This window comes from Notechis scutatus, chromosome 4, assembly GCF_049901735.1.
Source record: "Notechis scutatus isolate UNSWTSFEM ecotype Mainland chromosome 4, rNotScu1.2, whole genome shotgun sequence".
Lineage (NCBI taxonomy): Eukaryota > Metazoa > Chordata > Lepidosauria > Squamata > Elapidae > Notechis > Notechis scutatus.
In genome coordinates this window covers 131,203,241-131,220,568 of record NC_142012.1, presented here as the reverse complement: position 1 = coordinate 131,220,568, position 17,328 = coordinate 131,203,241, and the positions used below count along the sequence as shown (strand labels likewise).

Below are 17,328 nucleotides of genomic sequence, written 5' to 3'. Positions count from 1 at the left end.
CCACAACATATTTATAAACATGTTAGAAGAGGTCCACAACATTCTGGGTTTCACCAGATGCATCTGACAAGTTTATATAGACAAGAAGGTAGTTCTGTTGCCCATGAATGCTGCCTTCACATAGCCATAACAAATGGGCTAGTTAGACGCTGAATCTGATGGACATGAATTTCACTAATTAATTATGTAGTGTGTAAAATACTTTTTTCCAACCTGATTCTTTTTGCTGGGTCAGGAATGGTTTGCATATCTCTACCATCTTAAGCCTTCATTCTAAGCAAAAATCCCAAAGTATATGTTTTCCTCTATCATTTTCTTTGTCTTTTTATGGCCCTTACAGTCCTAGGGTGACCTGAACTGCACATGGCCTTAACCACAGATTTATCTATATCAAAGAACCTTACTATAATACTATATATTCACTGTTAGTTTTCTTTTTAATAAATCTTATTTATTTGTTTGTAAAATGTATCTCCTTTTTCTTTGTAATTATCCCATTATGGATATATGGTATGTCCTGAGGAAATGAGAGGACTGAGTCTAGTTCTCAACAACAATGAAGAAGTTATATCTTGGGGACCAGAGATGGGATGCAAATTTTTAAACTCCTGGTTCTGTGAGCGTACCTAGTTGGGTGTGGCCAGGTGGTCATGTAACTGGGTGGGAGTGTTTTTTTTTTTTAACCTACTGGACCTCAGGGAAGCCTCCTGGGAGCAAAAATGGGGCACAGGGGTGCGCAGCACCATCCCCACGCCCCGTTTTTTTACCTCCTGGGACTCAGGGAAGTCTCCTGGGTGAAGCAATACGACATCGAGGGGGGGAATCAGCTGTGCCACGTGATTTAGATGAGCTAGAAAGCAAGAAATCCGATAATTTCCTGCTTTCTAGCTAATTCAAATCGTGCAGCACAGCTGATCTTCAGAGAACAGCTGATCAGTGAGGGGGGAAAGGAAATACCTTGATCTTCAGAACGAACTGGTTCTCTCCCAGCTGATCTTCAGAGCTACCGGTTCACCCGAACTGGGCTGAACTGGTAGAATCCAACCCCTGTTTGAGACCCTGCAAATAGGAATCTCATGGCTAAATGCTGCTCAATCACAAATATTCTCCTTATGTAGAAAGGTGGATCTTGAGGAAAAGCATTCAAGCTTTCTGGTTTGGGTCACATTTTCTTTCCTAGAATATATATCCCATTAAGGAGGCCTTTATTCAATGCCTCCAATAAAGTTACATGATGCTTCAGTACATGAGTGATTCTTAATAGATACCTACTTCACGCTACATATGAAACCTTAAAGATTTCTACATAGGTTATATGCAATGTTTATTAGGCCACCAGCCATACCCAGAAGTCTTTCTCTCTGTTTTGTCCAGTGTGCTCCAGGTGGCTGCCTCATTGAACTTGCTCAGGAACTTCTTGTCATCATGGTGGGAAAGCAAATAATTAACAACATTCAAGAGGTCCTTATCCCGTGAGTGCTATGCTTTGACTTGATACTTTTGCTATCTATTCATTCCAATCAACGTGCTTGTACAAAGCAGGGGTTTGCACACTGGGGCTGCAATTAACATAGAAGGATGGAGGCTACAGCTTTGCAATATATTGGTGCTGCATCATTGTACAAGAAAAGAGATTTCATTTCTATTTTTTTTTTAAAAAAAAAAACTTCCAGTTCCTTTTACATGTAATGATGAACCTTGATGGTTCCTGGGAAGCTGAAGCAATTAACAACTGTCTCATCTACTGCTCCTTATGAAACATTGCAAAGATAATTGCAATGCCAACATTTCCTTAGAATTGTGGAACAGGCAATTTTCTGCTGAAAATAATTTTTGTCTCATTCTTCTTCCCATTCTGGGGATTTTCCATTCATTTCTATAGTCAAAGCGCAATTGTATGTTTCTTGTCCATATCCAGTTGTTCTGAGGGATGGCTTTGCAAATTCGTTTCCACAGTGTAGAAGTACAAGCTCTCTTTTTTTAACCCATTCTAAAAACCAAACCCCAGCAAGAGAAGAATGAGAACAAAACTGCCATTTTTGCAGCTGTTAGACTTGATCAAAGGAGGAGCAAAGCATTAAGAAAATTTGTCTGATAGGACAAAACTTCTGCAGTGGGTTTGAGGACATGGCAAGCAATTATGCTTTAGACTTAGCTTATAATTTTTATATTATCTTCTGCCTTAAAATGTCAAGAAATTCTACCCGCCTTGATTCTTGGCAATCATGCTAGTGAAATTCAGAGAAGAAGCTGGAGAGGAATGTGGGTGGAAGATACAAAAAGAGGCTTGGCAACTGCCTGAAGTAACAAACCCTGTAAAATCTAGCAAAAGTGTGTAGAAATGCATTTCTTTGTAGAAATGCAAGTGTGGGAAAAGAGAAGCCACTCCCTAGTTACTTTGGCAATTACAACTGCTTCACAAAATAATGTTTTGCATTTTTGCCAAGACATAATTATTTTTGAATATGTGCAAACATTGACAAATACAGTCTGTGAATAGAGCAAACACAGATATGAGTATTCGCAAGCCTTTCTGATGTGTACCACATCCACAAATGAAAAATACAATGTTTGTTTGTTGTTGGTTTGGATTCAGCTTTATAGGTGAACCAGGGAAATATGTTTGTTAGCTTAGCCTGTGTCATGCCCCTGTCAGAGTCTGAATCCGAGGAGGAAGACGAACAGCTGACAGGGAATGGGAGTGTGGCTCCATTGGTTGTGAAGGAGGCTGGGGAAGGGCAAAGTCCAACTGGGCAGAGCAGGGAAGAGATAAAACAAGGGAGAGGGAGTTCAGAGGAAGACCCAGGGCCATCCCCTCTTCATCCTAGGGCGCGCAGGGAGGAACAGAGAAGAGAGCAATGTGGGTTGCGTGGCTTACAGGGGAGGAAAGGGCCCTGATTCCCTACATTAGCCACAGGTGGGAAGAGAGTTTATAAGAACTGAATGCTGACTGCGGCAGCTGCTGGGAGAAATGTGACTTTATCCTGTGTTGTCGTTGCTTTTCTGTGTTCCTGGAGTCTTCCCAACCATGTGAGTTTTGCCATGCCTTCATGTCTGGAATTCTTGTTCCTGCCCTGCCAAACTAATTACTAATCAGTTTGGTTTGATTGGACTTAAAGTTATAGTTTGTGTTGGATTTAATTGTTTTGGATTTAATTCTCTGCAGCAAAGGCTGTTCCTGGGAGTTTTTCTCCAGCCAGAAAGTAACCTGGACATTGGGGGCAAAGTTGGAGCTAATAAAGGGACTCTTATTTATTATCTAACTGTTTTATCTTTGTGCCACGCCACGAGTCATCACAGTCGGAATGAAGTTTGGGCTGTTTATATGTACACAAAAATTGTTGTATGAGATGGTTTTCAGCATTCCAAAGATTGCTTCCTTACTAGAAGCTGTAATTTTGTAAATCAGAAAGGGTGCAGTGAAGAAATGCCTGAATTTAATATTCATAAGGGAATATATTCCCGTGTAAAAAAAAAAGAATCAAATGAATATAGAAGTATTCCACAATATTCTTGTGAGAAGGGAACATACTTCTATGGCCATACTGTGAACTATTCCACTGCTGGAGATAGTAAACACGAGTTTCTTCCTATATAATTTGCCTACAGCAGAGTTGTGCAAAATAGTTTGCTCTTAGAAAACTTTTGGAATTGTCAGAATAGCGTCAGAATAAATCCCTGTATCCTAGACATATTTTGGCTTTCTTAACAGTCAAGCTGCTACACAATAAATTTTCCCTGTCAGAGTTCCAATGCACATTGCTCCCTTTTGCACTTTTTGTTGCATAATGTCTCATTTCTAATTGTATTAAGTAGTAAGAGCCCAAAGAGGTGACTCAAATTGCCCCTCAGAGCTATCTGATAGAGATTAGAGATAGATTGCATTTATCAAATATGTGAATTGATAACATTCGTTATCTCTATCTCTCTATCACTCTAACCATTCTATCACTCTAGCCACTGTGCCACCAAGAGCCTTGGTGGCACAGTGGTTACAGTGCTGTACTGCAGGCCACTTCTGTTGATTTGGCAGTTCAAATCCCACCAGGCTCAAGGTTGACTCAGCCTTCCATCCTTCCAAGGTGGGTAAAATGAGGACCCAGATTGCTGGAGGCAAGAGGCTGACTTTGTAAACCACTTATAAAGCAGTATATAAGAGTAAGTGCTATTGCTATTATTCACCAGTGTTCCAAAGTATTTTTTTCTCTCATGGATCTCCAAGTACAATTCATTGCTTTATTGAAAATGTTGAGACCCAGCTATAAAAATTAACATCTGTTTTGAGTACCAACTAGTTTTAAGTCTAATATATCTGCTTATTTATCTGATGAAGACCAATGACGATTCTGCCTGGGGAAAAATGTACCCACCCATACAGGCCCTTGACATTGTAACAACTATATTGTGCTAGACATCATTCAGCTTTTGTCAGTATTTTAGATGATATTCCTCCAAAAACTTCACTCTATATTTTGGATGTAACTCTTTATGATCCAAGCATTTCTGTTGTTATCTTAGTACTGTCAGCAGGTTGCAGCCATTCCAGGATTGTTACTTTTGCATCAGTTCCAGTGGTACTACATTTCTTCTGTTCCATTGAGCTGTACCTATTCTTTGTGACTGTGGATAAAAGCTATCCTCCAATACTGTCTGGCCAACTCATATACTCTTGGATTCTTCTTTTTCCATTCACCTTGCCCAGCATTACCAGTTTTTCGATAGCTGTATTAACCTGCATGACTCCACTGCTACCACATAATAATACTAATTACAGTATCACTACAAAAATGTCATTTCCATGATGCCATGTTATTGTTGTCAAGTCATGATGGAGACTTTATGTGGAAGAGGCAGGAGAAAGTTGTACCCACTTACACTAGATCAGAGGGAGGGAGGGAGGGAGGGAGAGAGAGATGTTATTGGTAGTATTGTTTTTCTATCGTGCATCTGTTCTGAGTCCAAGATCATGAATGCACTCAATCATAATCAGCAACCTAATATTGATCTAAATTATGGTCACAGTTCCCTTCTAGTGATGTTACTAGATCTGGATCATGTCAGATATTCAGGATCCAACAGAGGCACTAAGATAGATGCTAAGGTGGCAAGGCCATAGTGGAGAGAAAGAAAATGAATTAATTAGATAGTGAGATTTGTAGGACAAATCCTTGGAATACTTTTGTCCCGACCCCCATAAAACTGAAGTACCACTAACATTAGAATTTTTAAAATATTATTTTATCCTGGCTATAATATTTTTTATAGATAACTCCAACATGGCAAACATGTCTGATACTCCTTGTGTCTCCTATTTTCCCACAACAATAACCTGTGAGTTGAGTTGGGCTGAGGGAGAATGAATCAATTCTCAGAGGACACCAAGTTCAAAAAGACAATCTTATGGCTAAATAATGGGGCAAAAATAAAAATATACTTTATCTAGATGCATCCAGATCAGAGGTGGTATTCAACAAGTTCTGACCAGTTCTGGAGTACCGGTAGCGGAAATTTTGAATAGTTCAGAGAACCGGCAAATGGAGACCTCTGACTGGAGATTTTACAATAACCTTCCCCACCAAGCTACGGCCACAGAACTGGTAGTAGAAAATTTTGAATCCCACCACTGATCCAGATATTATTTAATCATCTTGCTATGCCTGAAGAATAAGATTTTCCTAGATATTCTAGCAACTACATTTTTTTCTCTCCATAGGAAGCTGAAAGCATGGTGGCATAAGCGAGATCTTTCTGAAAGTAATAAGACAGGCCAAGACAACTTTACCAAGCAATCCTGGGAAAGCGATTATAAACTGCTGCCCTATAATGGGCTCTTCACTGAATATTTGGAAATGGGTATGAGCCACCTGGGGAAATGGCAAACTTAAGAATAGTTTTCTGAAAATTTCTAAGACTATGGCATGGGTTATGGAAGGGGGGAGTGAGTATGTATATTCTTGGAGAGATTGAAAAATACAAGAATTATAAGAACAGTGAGGAAAAAAGTCCTGAGATAGAGGGAGTAATTAGGAAGAGAAATATGAAAGTATCTTTCTGAATTTCCGCAGTCTTTATGCAGTCAGACTTGGAATTTATAACTCCAACAAATGGAAAAGTGGTGTGAGAGGCTGAAAAGCCCAATTAGTTTATCCAATATTTTCAAGTAATAAAATGTGAATATTTGAGGCACTGTATAAAATTTCTGAGCTGAACTCTTCTGTATCATAGGTTCACCAATCAGCTTAAAATATGTGAAATGAAAGGTCATTTGTTTTATCCAAATTAAAATGGATGCATTTTAGTGAAAAAATAACTATTACCATACTACCTGGGGCTTCAGAAAGAGCATTTCAGTCTTGCCTTCACTGAAATCTCATCTTGGTCTCCTCCAAATTATTTTTTTGATAAGGTTTCTTTCCTCAAACTCTGGAGATTAAAATGTTCGTTTCCCTTTCAGTTTTGCAATTTGGCTTCATTACTATCTTTGTTGCTGCCTGCCCCTTGGCCCCTCTTTTTGCTTTACTGAACAACTGGGTGGAAATTCGTTTGGATGCTCACAAATTTGTTTGTGAATATCGACGTCCAGTTGCAGAACGGACACAGGGCATTGGCATCTGGTTTCATATCCTGGAGGTCATCACGCACTTTGCAGTTATTAGTAATGTGAGTTATACTGGTGTATATGGTAAGCAATCAACAGGAATTTTGTACAAGCATGGCAGCTACAGTTCTGAAATACCGCAATTGAATTACACTGAATTTAAAATTCAAGGATGTTTTGATTGAGTTGAGTTTACTTACAGTATTGTTTCCTGTTCCCAAAGCAGATGAGGATTTAAGGTGAACTCAAAAATGACCCAGTTCTTTGGTGACATAATTGGCTCACAGAATTATTTAAATACCAAGTGGTAAAGGAAAGGCAGTGCAAGTTACTGATAGAACATATCATTATGGAGCTGGCTGGTTGGTTGTTGGAGAAAAGTAGAATTGGGTTAGCAGGTGTCCTGGTGAAAGCATGCTCTGACAGAAACACCCCGAAGAGAAATGCTTCCTGGTATCTCTCTCTACAGTCCCAAAATTCATTTTGGATAACGTGAATGGAAATTCTAGTACTTGGTCCCAATACAGGAAGTAGGAGCACTAAGTTGGGAAAGGCTATTTAAGAAGCAATGAACTAGATGCTGAATGACCTGATCTAGAATGAGGCTGTTCGTGTTTCTATGACTGTTGCTGAAAGTACATTAAGTACATATTGTGCCACGAGTAAGAATCAAGAGTTCTGTGTGTCATTCACACAACACTTAAAAAAATAAACATGTTCTTCTTTTAGGCCTTCCTGATTGCCTTCACTTCTGACTTTCTTCCTCGGCTGTATTACCAGTACACTCGTGCTAGCAATCTACAGGGCTACATTGACTTCACCCTGGCCTATGCCCCTAAATCTTTTGAGTTGAAGAACAATGTCACATGCAGGTGGGATCTCCTACTCTTGTAGCTGATGAGGATAGCTGTTTAAAGATGATTAGTGAGTGAATCTATTGGAACTAAATTGCTTGTTTAAAATTCAAAGTAAGCTCTCTCAAAATGTAATTTGAATGCTTTTTGTCCTGGTTTGTTGCATATTGATTGAGATATTTGTGTGTAAAGTAGAAGCATACACCAGGTTAAGGTTTACTCTGCAATTGCCAAACATATGAAAATACGTAGTCCTACATTATGTATTTACTTTTTTTTAAAAGCCAGTTGTCTTAACTGTGCTGCAGCTGGAAATGCAGTTTCCTTGCTCACAATCAAGTACAGGTAATCTTCACTTAACAGCCTGTCACTTGGCAGCCATCCCAAAAGCTACTTATGACCGTTTTGAAGTTACAGCTGCTGCAGCACCCGCACACTGATGTGTCCTTACAACTGACTGCAGGGATACTGCAGCAGTCTCCCCAACCCTCCTCATCCCATTACACTGAGTCCCTGCAGACATTGGGCCTGCTCCCCATCCCACTCCATATTTCCCTCACACACTTCTCTTTTGAAGATCTCTGGATCTCATGTTGAGGGAGCAGGCCACTCATCCTTGAACCACATGGCTACCTCCCAAAAGCAACCGCCATTTTCAACATTCCCACAGTGCACTGAAATGGTGGCCACTTCTGGGAGACCACAACTTGGCCCAAGGACAGCACCCATTCTGCTTCTTTGACACGGTCTGCATAGAGTTGAGGAAAGCTCTAGTAGAACTCTAGAAATCTTCAAAAGATAAATGCTTGATGGGAGACAGGGCATGGGGAGGGAGGCACCTGCAGGGATCTGGTGTGTAGGGAAAGTTGTCCAAGAGATGTGGGGACCCCAAGAGGAAGGAAGTGGATCACAGGGTGTTTCAAGGAATGGGAGAAGCCTCGGGAGGACTAGGTCAGACAGGCCTACTGCATCCCTGTTCTGTTACTGTCATAGGTCAAGGACTATCTGTAACAGGAAACACTGCCTTACAGTATATTAATTCATAGAATAGCAGACAGAACATACTGCACTAAATTTCACCTGGCCTAATTCAACTAGAGAAAATGTGTGAACATAGAAATTGGCAGCAAGAGACATCAGAAATTAATCTGGAAAACTTGTGATTGCTAAGCTAATCACTGCATTGTTACTTTGCATGGATTTTGAAGCTCTTATCTCCACAGGTACCGAGCCTATAGAGAACAAAATGGCAGGCATTCACTACCTTATTGGAATCTACTGGCAATCCAACTTGGCTTCATCATTGTATTTGAGGTACATTGCATTTAAATATATTATTTTCCATATACTTGTTTCTTAGAGACCTTACATTGGCCATTGCAAAATTTAGCACACTTAAAAATCCTATTTGTAATATTGTTTCTTCCTTGTGTTAGCACTAGTATGTTAAAAATTAGTCATATTGCATACTTTAGATTGCTTGAAGGAAACTTGTGCTGTTTTGAAACTAAATAAATTATTTGGACATGAAATACATCAAAATTATGGTACAAATTATGCTGTTGGAAAAGATGTACATTTTGTTCTAGTGATAAAAGTACTATAGGTTCTTCAATGCCAGAAATTCTGTAAAGTTTTGGAAGGAAAATTGGTGATATGGAGAACGTACATCTACTGTATCATGTATTCACATTAAAATGAACCATCATCAAAAAATGCTAAACCATTAAGTAAGCAGGCAATCCAAAGCTCACAAGCAATTGTTTTCTAAGGAGACCACTATCCATTTTTATATTCCTTGGCTTAATGGAAAATCATAACCTTTTTGCAGAATACCATGTCTAATTGGGGTCATCATAATTTTATATGCATGATATTTCCATGTATTTTCTGCCCAGCCTGCTTTCTGTCCATTCACAATAAATTCCAACTTACTTTCTTTTACCTCTTTTCATAGCATGTAGTTTTCTTCATTGCACGTATGATTGATATGATGGTACCTGACATCCCAGAAGCAGTGGCAATAAAAGTAAAGCGAGAACAGTATCTTGCTAAACAAGCCCTGGCTGAGAATAAGGTAAATCTTCCATTATTATGAAAATAATAAAAAAAAAAACACCTTTCTTTGAGAAACAGGACACAAATTGCTTAAGATCATTGAACTTCTATGGGTAACTGATTTCTACACTGCATATTCCAATTTCTTCCACAGAAATGTAATTTTGTATTAAATTAGATGAAACTACAAATATTGAGTAGTAAAGTTGATTTTGAAATAAACTTTTAATGCAAAATTAATTATTCTTTGGGATAATAGTGTGTAAAGATTCTCACTCATCCCAAAGGTGCTTTTTCAGGAGGCAAACAATTTTTTCTTTGAAGATGTTTCGCTTCTCATCCAAGAAGCTTCTTTAGCTCTGACAGGATAGTGGGGATTGGAAGAATTTATATTCCTTGCAGACCGCTGGTCATTTGCATCCTTTTAGAGGGTCATTGAAGCACTTAAGAGGTTTATCTGTATCCTCAGGTCACCTGAGTAGTGCTCCTGGTTCCTGTAGTCTGCAATTTTTTCTCCTGGAAATCTATTCTACCCCCACACCATTCAGTGGGTGTTCATCCCAAATTGTAGTTAAAAGTCTAAAGATTCTCAGTCATCCAGGACATGGTTATCCCAGAGGTGCTTTTTTAGGAGGCAACTGGATTTTCTTGTTTTTACTTTGAAGATGTTTCGCTTCTTATCCAAGAAGCTTCTTCCGCTCTGACAAGATTGTGGGGAATGGAAGGATTTATATTCCTTGCAGACAGCTGATCATTTGCATCCTTTTAGAGGGTCTTTGAAGCACTTGGATGGTTTATCTGTGTTTTCAGGGTCACCTGAGTAGTGCTCCTGGTTCCTGTAGTTTGCAATTGTAGTCTAAAGAAGGTTCTTGGATGAGAAGTGAAATATCTTCAAAGAAAAAACAAAGAAGCCCAGTTGCCTCCTGAAAAAACACCTCTGGGATTATCTCTTGGGCTCTTCCCTCTCAATTTCCTTCCCTTAGGTTGAATCCCCTAGAACAGGGGTCCTCAACCACCGGGCCGCGGACCGGTCCCGGTCCGTGGAGCACTCTGTACCAGGCCGCAAAGAAAATAAAAATAAAAAAATGGCGGCTTTCTTCGCCTTCGGTGAATGCTGCTGGGATCGGGGATCAAAGACACAAATGAGAGAAGGGGAGGGAGGAAGCAACTGAAGCCTGTCCTGCTCTCTGGCTCAGCGGCTTCGGTTTCCTCCCGCCTCGTTCCTCTCTCAGTCGCTCTCTCACTCCTCCACCAGCCCAGGAAGAAACTGCTTCAAAGAAGCGGGGTGGGGTGGGGTGGCTTTTCCTGTCGCCGTAGCGCCTCCGAAGCGCCCGTCCACCCCCACCCCGCCCGCCCGCGCTTCAATTCAGTGCTCCGTTCTGCCTGCCTGCCTGTCTGGTTGTTTGGGAGCAGCTTCGGCTGAGAATAATAACTATTCGCCTCTTTTCATCAGCCAAAGCTGCTCCGAAACGAAGGCAGGCAGGCAGAACGGAGCACTGTGGATTGAACCGCGCGCGGGCGGGCGGGGGTGGACGGGCGCTTTGGAGGAGCTGCGGCGACAGGAAAAGCCACCCCCCCGCTTCTTTTGAAGCAGTTTCTTCCTGGCCTGGTGGAGCAGCGAGAGAGAGACAGAGAGGAACGAGGCAGACACCTGAGGGAGGGAGGGAGACACCTGAGGGATGGGGCTGAGGGAGGCAGGGCCGAAGCGCTCCCTGAACTTGGTGGTTTGCTGGCAGACGTTTTATTACCCGACTAGGTAACAACATCAGATGTTACCTAGTCAGGTAATGAAACGTCTGCAAGCAAACCACCAAACTCAGATTCTTCTCTCCCCCCTCCCCGGTCCTTGAAAAAGTGTTTGTGCTTGAAACTGGTCCCTGGTACAAAAAAGGTTGGGGCCCACTGCCCTAGAACACTTTAATAACAGTGTTAAAATGTGAATCCTCACATTTCCATTGATGACCATTGATGATGAACCCTTCCCACTATTTTGTAACAATACATCAGGGGTGGGATGCTATCGGTTCTGCCTGGCTCTATAGAACCAGTAGCTCTGAAGAGTAGCAGACACCGAACCGGTTCTGTGTTTGCTGCTGTTTGGCCCACCCGCCCGCCTGGACTCTTACCTGTCCTTTATTTCCTGCTTTTTCAACCTCAGCTGCTTTGCACGGCACAGCTGAGGTTGAAAAAGCAGGGGAAAAAAGAGGCTTTCCAAACGCTGCGCACCCACGCCAGCGCTTTTAAGCTGTCTGGACAGCACAGCTCAAGTATTTTTTACATGCGCGCACAGCGTATAAAAATGTTACACTGAACCGGTAGTAACACCGGTTGAATCTCACCCCTGCAATACATATATTTCTTTACATGTACTGTGTCATGGTTTATTTTTAATTAAATTTTAATAATTATATAGCAATCTGGAGGTTTGGGTTTTACAGTTGTTAGAATAGCCATACTATTACTCTGTAATTTTTATGTCTTTTAAAGATAGGTTATTCCTAATGTTATATAGTTTAGGTTGTTATTTTTCTTTATGCTAGTTGAAGGCTGAAATAAAGAGATTAACTAATAAAAATTAGGACTTCAGTTCCTTTTCCTTATGGTCCATTTTTCCTCCTTTCCTCAATAAAATAACTTTGCTGTCCATGAAAGAGTATTGTTTTCTTCTCCTCCTCAGATTACTCCTGACCCAAGCCTTAATTATATTTTCATAGAAAATTGCCCCACAAAAATTCAGACTCATAATCTTGAGGTCCTCCAACCCACTGCCCAAGCAGGAGTCCTTATAACATCCTAGACAAATGGTTGACCAATCTTTTATTGAAAACCTCTAGCAATGGAACACCACAGGTCCAGGCGACAAGCTGTTCCACTGATTAATCATTGTCCCTATCAGGAAATCCCTCCTTATTTCCAGTGTGCACTCAAGCACACTAGCCATCAAACCATCAAACTTGTTATTGTATCTGTTAGTTGAATAAACCCTTCAATCCTTCATTCTGTAAACTATTCATAAACTTGTTGATTCAAAATATTTGCATATATTAAATAATGCAACATCCAACATCCCTTTTAGTGAAAGATTTTTTTGTATTTTCTGGAATGGCAGAAACATTTAAGGAATAATTTGGCTGCCATGAGCCTTGTTAAAATATTTTGTCTAATAAAATCCACTTTCCCACATGCAGATGCGGTATCAATTTTTGGAATAGAAAATGCACAACCTGGCACACCCAATTAACACTCCTGTGCTAAGGCATGACCATCCTTACTTTCTACATTTGCCTTTACTGAATTACCAGAGCCCCTCAAGGGACATGGGCAAGCTAAAACATGAAATACAAATTAAAAAAAAGTTCTTAGGATATCTTATATTTTGTTGTTGCACACATATATATATTTCAATTACTAAGACTCTACAGTACAAAACTAAAACAAATCATGTCATCCTAGTATACCATCACTAATTTTCAGACTATAGCACTTATAAGTTAATTTTTTGCTAATTAAAATTGTATATTTTTGTATTTTTTGAAGCTTGAGTCATTTCCTGCATTTTAAGTTTCCAACATGGAGAATCATAATTTGCTCTCAGTGAAGCTTAACCAACAAAAGTTTGGTTAGCATTATTTTAAATGTCTGAAGATCAAGGCTTCAACCCTAGCCTGTTTTTTTCCATTATGAACTTTTGTCTTCCAAAACTGAATTACTATTTAGCCTGAAAAAATAATGTTGGAGAAGTTATTACAAATTTGGTGATATTTTGTCACCACAAACTAAATGTGGGAAAAGGAACACTACCTCTGCTTAAACTACAAATTCTAAAGCATCTGTATATCCATCTCATATGCAGTTACATTTAGGTGCAACTGGATTAAATGTGAGAAACTAAGAAAATAATGGCTAAACTGAGACAAGATTGGATCCTGTCAGATATGCATATCACTGTATAAAATGGGACTTGAATAGACTTCGTTTTATGTTGTTACAGTGGTCATGTATATGGTATTTCTTCCCTCAGCTACATTCTCTTTGATGGAAAAATGCATTATACATTTCTTTTTCTTTTTGGGACAGGCTCTCATTGAAGTGATAGATGTTGTCAATCCAACCCAGCCTGTGGAGAAGGTATCAAAATAAACATCTGAAGATTTGGAAGGATGTGGCCAAGATCAGATTATCAAGCTTCCACACAAGAGTAACCTTCATGGAGGAAACACTGTGTAAGCTGGCATAGTATGGACATGGAGCTGTTAATTATGTAACATATTGCAGGTGTAGAATGTGCCTCAAATCTTTAAAGCCTCAGGAATTTCATCCATATTTACTAAAGTAGTGGTTTCATGTTTCTTAGAGAAAAATAGTACAGAGATATACATAAGAATTTTCAATCTGTTTCTCTCCTATCAGAGGTGACTTCTAAATATAGTGAAATTCAGCAGTTGACTACTATTAAGCTCAGCTGTTATTTACGATAATATAGGATCTCTGGATTTAGAGGCTGTACATTTTCCAAATAGTAGGAACCTGCAACACTAGAACAGCTCATACTGGTTTGCTTTTTTTAGTAAAAGGAAAGCAGATTAGTGGATATAGCAGCATGACCTCTCTAGCATATGACTCCTAGTCATATGCTGAAGATTACTGTTGTATATGAAGTCAATTATGAAAAGTAAACTTGCTTTCAGCTATCCAAGAGATTTTTTTTGCCTACAAAAGCAACATAGGGTTGTAATCATCTTCTTCACATCCATATCTCTTTTAGCTGGAATAGGTTTCAACGATATGCATGTACCGTGAACCTGCAATCTTTATCATGCTTAAATTAATACTCCTGCTGGCAAAAATTGAATAAGCAGCTGAGATTGGTATAAATTTTGCTTATTACTCTTTGGAACAATATAGAGAAGCAAGGGTGTACATATTTTAGTAACAGGACACGTAGAAAATTGTAATTTGGAGAGACTTTTTTAAAAATAAAAAACACACAAAGCTGTTTCAGGTTTTATTTTTTAGAATTTATAAAATTCCAGTGTCATCCATACTCATGAGCCTTTATACACATTTTGCATATAATCTCCAAATTCCAAAGTTAAGGCCAAGGGATCATTGCCATGGAAACGTAATATGGAAGACATTAAGAGGACATGGAGCACATCTCCACAGATCAACTGCTGCACACTACATGAGACAGAAGAGTGAAGTATTTTTAACAATTTGAACAGACGGCAGCATTAGAGCCATGCTCGATGGCAGTTAAGCCCAAAACACATGTGCAAGTGATGTGTGACATTCAAACACCAGGTCCCACTGGCAAGGCATTAATACTTCTACCCTGTTTTAGACTCCTGCTCAGATAGTGATAGGGCTTCTCCTGTCCCAAGCGGAACCATCCAAGAGAAACAATTTCTCCTCCTTTCACGTAAGTTTATTTAAACTGAGAGGATTTTTTTTTCTTTTCTATTGGACTAAAAAGCTAGATGCTTTATAAACCATCTCTCAGCTTGTATTCTGGGACACAAAGGACCTTGGGGAAAGATACAAATGGCTCAGAAAAGCTCTTCAGAAGAGAGCAGGAAAAAGACACAGAGCAAAGTTGGCAACAGACCCAGCACTGCCGCCAGCACCTTCAGCAGAAAAGAGAATTGTGGCTAGAAGAGCAGCTTTAAAATACAAGCAGCCTTGTATCAAGTTTATGGTAGCAGCTAGAGTGCAGCAACTACTGGTGTCAAGACAACAGGACAAACACTTGTTGCCAATTACAGAAGGCTTTTGCTGAATATAGGTCTAATCTCCCACCCCTACCGCTGGCCATCAAAGAAACACTTCATCTTTAAAACTGAACTGCAATCAAATTCTTCCATTGAAGTGAAAGCCACTCCTCATTTGCCTCCCTCCAAGGCTTAATGTCTGTTGCAAGACAAGAGACCAAGTTATGTGGCAACAGTTAAGATCATCTTTGCCAGCGGAGAAACTAACTGCCACATACATAGCTAAAGCCACACACATATATTCCTCTTCTTACAGAGGAACAATAACCATGATATCAGGAAGCAAGAGGAGCTATCTGAAGAAGCAGGCCACTGTCATACTGGCTTGAGGTAGAAAGAAGGCAATAGTAAAAAGCAAAAGACACACCTTAACCCTGGTACTTAAATGCCATCACTATCAAGCTAGGGGGAAAAGGGCAATGCACTCTTAACACTGCACTAGTCACCCAACATCCTTTGTGACATGCTAACATGGCACTTTTGGTTGAACCAAGTTTTCTTAGATCCAATAATACTGTCAGTTTTCTGGCTCTGTTCAGCCATACTACAGTTGGGAAGGAAGGATGATGCAAAAAAGTGAAGGGGAAAAAACTGATGATGAGTTCATCAGCCCAGTGAAAGAATGTTTGTGCACTTAGTGCTGCAATTAGCACAACAAGGACTGTGTGACCCTGTTAGTGCTTTCTGATGTCTCAAACTCCAGGACAAATAATTGCTCTTTCAGCTAAGACTCTCTTACCAATAATGGAATTAGATGGACAATTGGGGTGGGTGGGGGAGGGGGGAGAGCTTGGCAGTGAAAAGGAAAAACTGATTACACACTACAAGGTAAGGCCTTGGGAAAACGGCAGGGAAGGGGAAGAGCAAATATTTTGGCTTTTAGAAAGTCAAGGAAATGTGTTTCCTGAGGTTGAGAGACAGGAAGTATATTCCTAGGTGCAGTAAGGTGATCTCCGAATGGAGGTTAGAGTGCTTTATATAATGTGCTTGGGAGGCTTGGTTACAACACAATGACCCACATGATAGACTGAAATTTGAAAGAAAAACTGTCATGTATTTCAGGTTGGAATTAATATGGAAAGCTTTGTTCCAGGTCAAGGGGAAGGGGAAAAAATGTCAAACAGAAGCATAGCGAGGCCTGAGTATAAGGATAACAGAGGGAGTAAGCACTCTAGTTTCATTAAGAGACCCCTCACTGAAAATCTGCACTAGATCCAGCCAATAGGGAAATTCAGGAATTTTTTTGTGTGTGTGGCAAATGGCTGGATAAGATTGCTATTTTCATGTTATTATCGCTTGGGACCCCATGGCAGAGTCTTGGGAGCCACCTGAGCTCCAAAACTTGGAAAATCTTCAGAACTGCTCATATCCGGGGCCTGCAGGGGAATAAAAAGGACAGAATTTGAACAGGTACTAATGTTTGATTAATAAGAGTAATTTCACTTTTCCAAAAAGCAAACCAGCGGTAGCTTTGTAAACATCCGTATATTACATCAGTAATTAAGATACTATATTACTATATAGACGATGCAGATATTGCAAAGGTAATTCCCATTACTAAAAACTTAAATCAACAAATTACTCACTGGACTCAAAATTATATTCAGCAGTCTGCATCCCGCCCATATTACAAAGAGCCAAAAAGTGAATCATGGTTCACAATTTTCTACAATTTAGTACTGAGACTGTAATATTCCAAATGCTCTTGTATGCAGGACAGAAGAAAAAAATATGCACGTCATGTACAGCATAGCTGAAAATATATAGCTTATTATCTTCCTACCAGTGCAAAATCAATGCAAAATGAAACTAGTGGGCTGTCTAAAAAGGGTTTATTTTTTCCAAAGTTGAAATTATTCTTTTTCATCTATTAGATATGAATTTCATGCCCACAGACCATTGTTTTTAAGTTCCACTCATACAGGTCTTAAATCCCCACTAAAAATGTGGGTGTATTAAACAAACATTTAGCAATATCTTTATTAGTAACTTAACCAGTGTGTTATACAATTTTTATAAGAGGTTATTAGATTCAAAATGAAAATAA

General features: G+C 39.7%; 2 protein-coding genes across 10 annotated transcripts in view; one reads left to right on the top strand and one right to left on the bottom strand.

The window, feature by feature from the left end:
• Nucleotides 1-14,506, top strand: part of ANO7 (anoctamin 7) — a 40,558-nt gene extending 26,052 nt beyond the window's left edge. For 6 of the 7 annotated variants that reach the window (XM_087964964.1, XM_087964966.1, XM_087964963.1 and 3 more), the window contains 7 exons: nucleotides 1,375-1,472; nucleotides 5,714-5,853; nucleotides 6,455-6,660; nucleotides 7,328-7,470; nucleotides 8,676-8,766; nucleotides 9,410-9,529; nucleotides 13,588-14,506. In XM_087964964.1, coding sequence (XP_087821090.1) covers nucleotides 1,375-1,472; nucleotides 5,714-5,853; nucleotides 6,455-6,660; nucleotides 7,328-7,470; nucleotides 8,676-8,766; nucleotides 9,410-9,529; nucleotides 13,588-13,650 — 861 coding nt within the window. In that variant the 3' untranslated portion in view covers nucleotides 13,651-14,506. Of the gene's footprint in view, nucleotides 1-1,374; nucleotides 1,473-5,713; nucleotides 5,854-6,454; nucleotides 6,661-7,327; nucleotides 7,523-8,675; nucleotides 8,767-9,409; nucleotides 9,530-13,587 lie in introns of those variants that run through there. The other variant, XR_003373565.2, reaches the window with a different exon arrangement.
• The window catches only part of HDLBP (high density lipoprotein binding protein), a 61,050-nt gene continuing 58,224 nt past the window's right edge, over nucleotides 14,503-17,328 (bottom strand). For all 3 annotated transcript variants that reach the window (XM_026694867.2, XM_026694876.2, XM_026694859.2), the window contains exon 28: nucleotides 14,503-16,657. In XM_026694867.2, coding sequence (XP_026550652.1) covers nucleotides 16,571-16,657 — 87 coding nt within the window. In that variant the 3' untranslated portion in view covers nucleotides 14,503-16,570. The remainder of the gene's footprint in view (nucleotides 16,658-17,328) is intronic.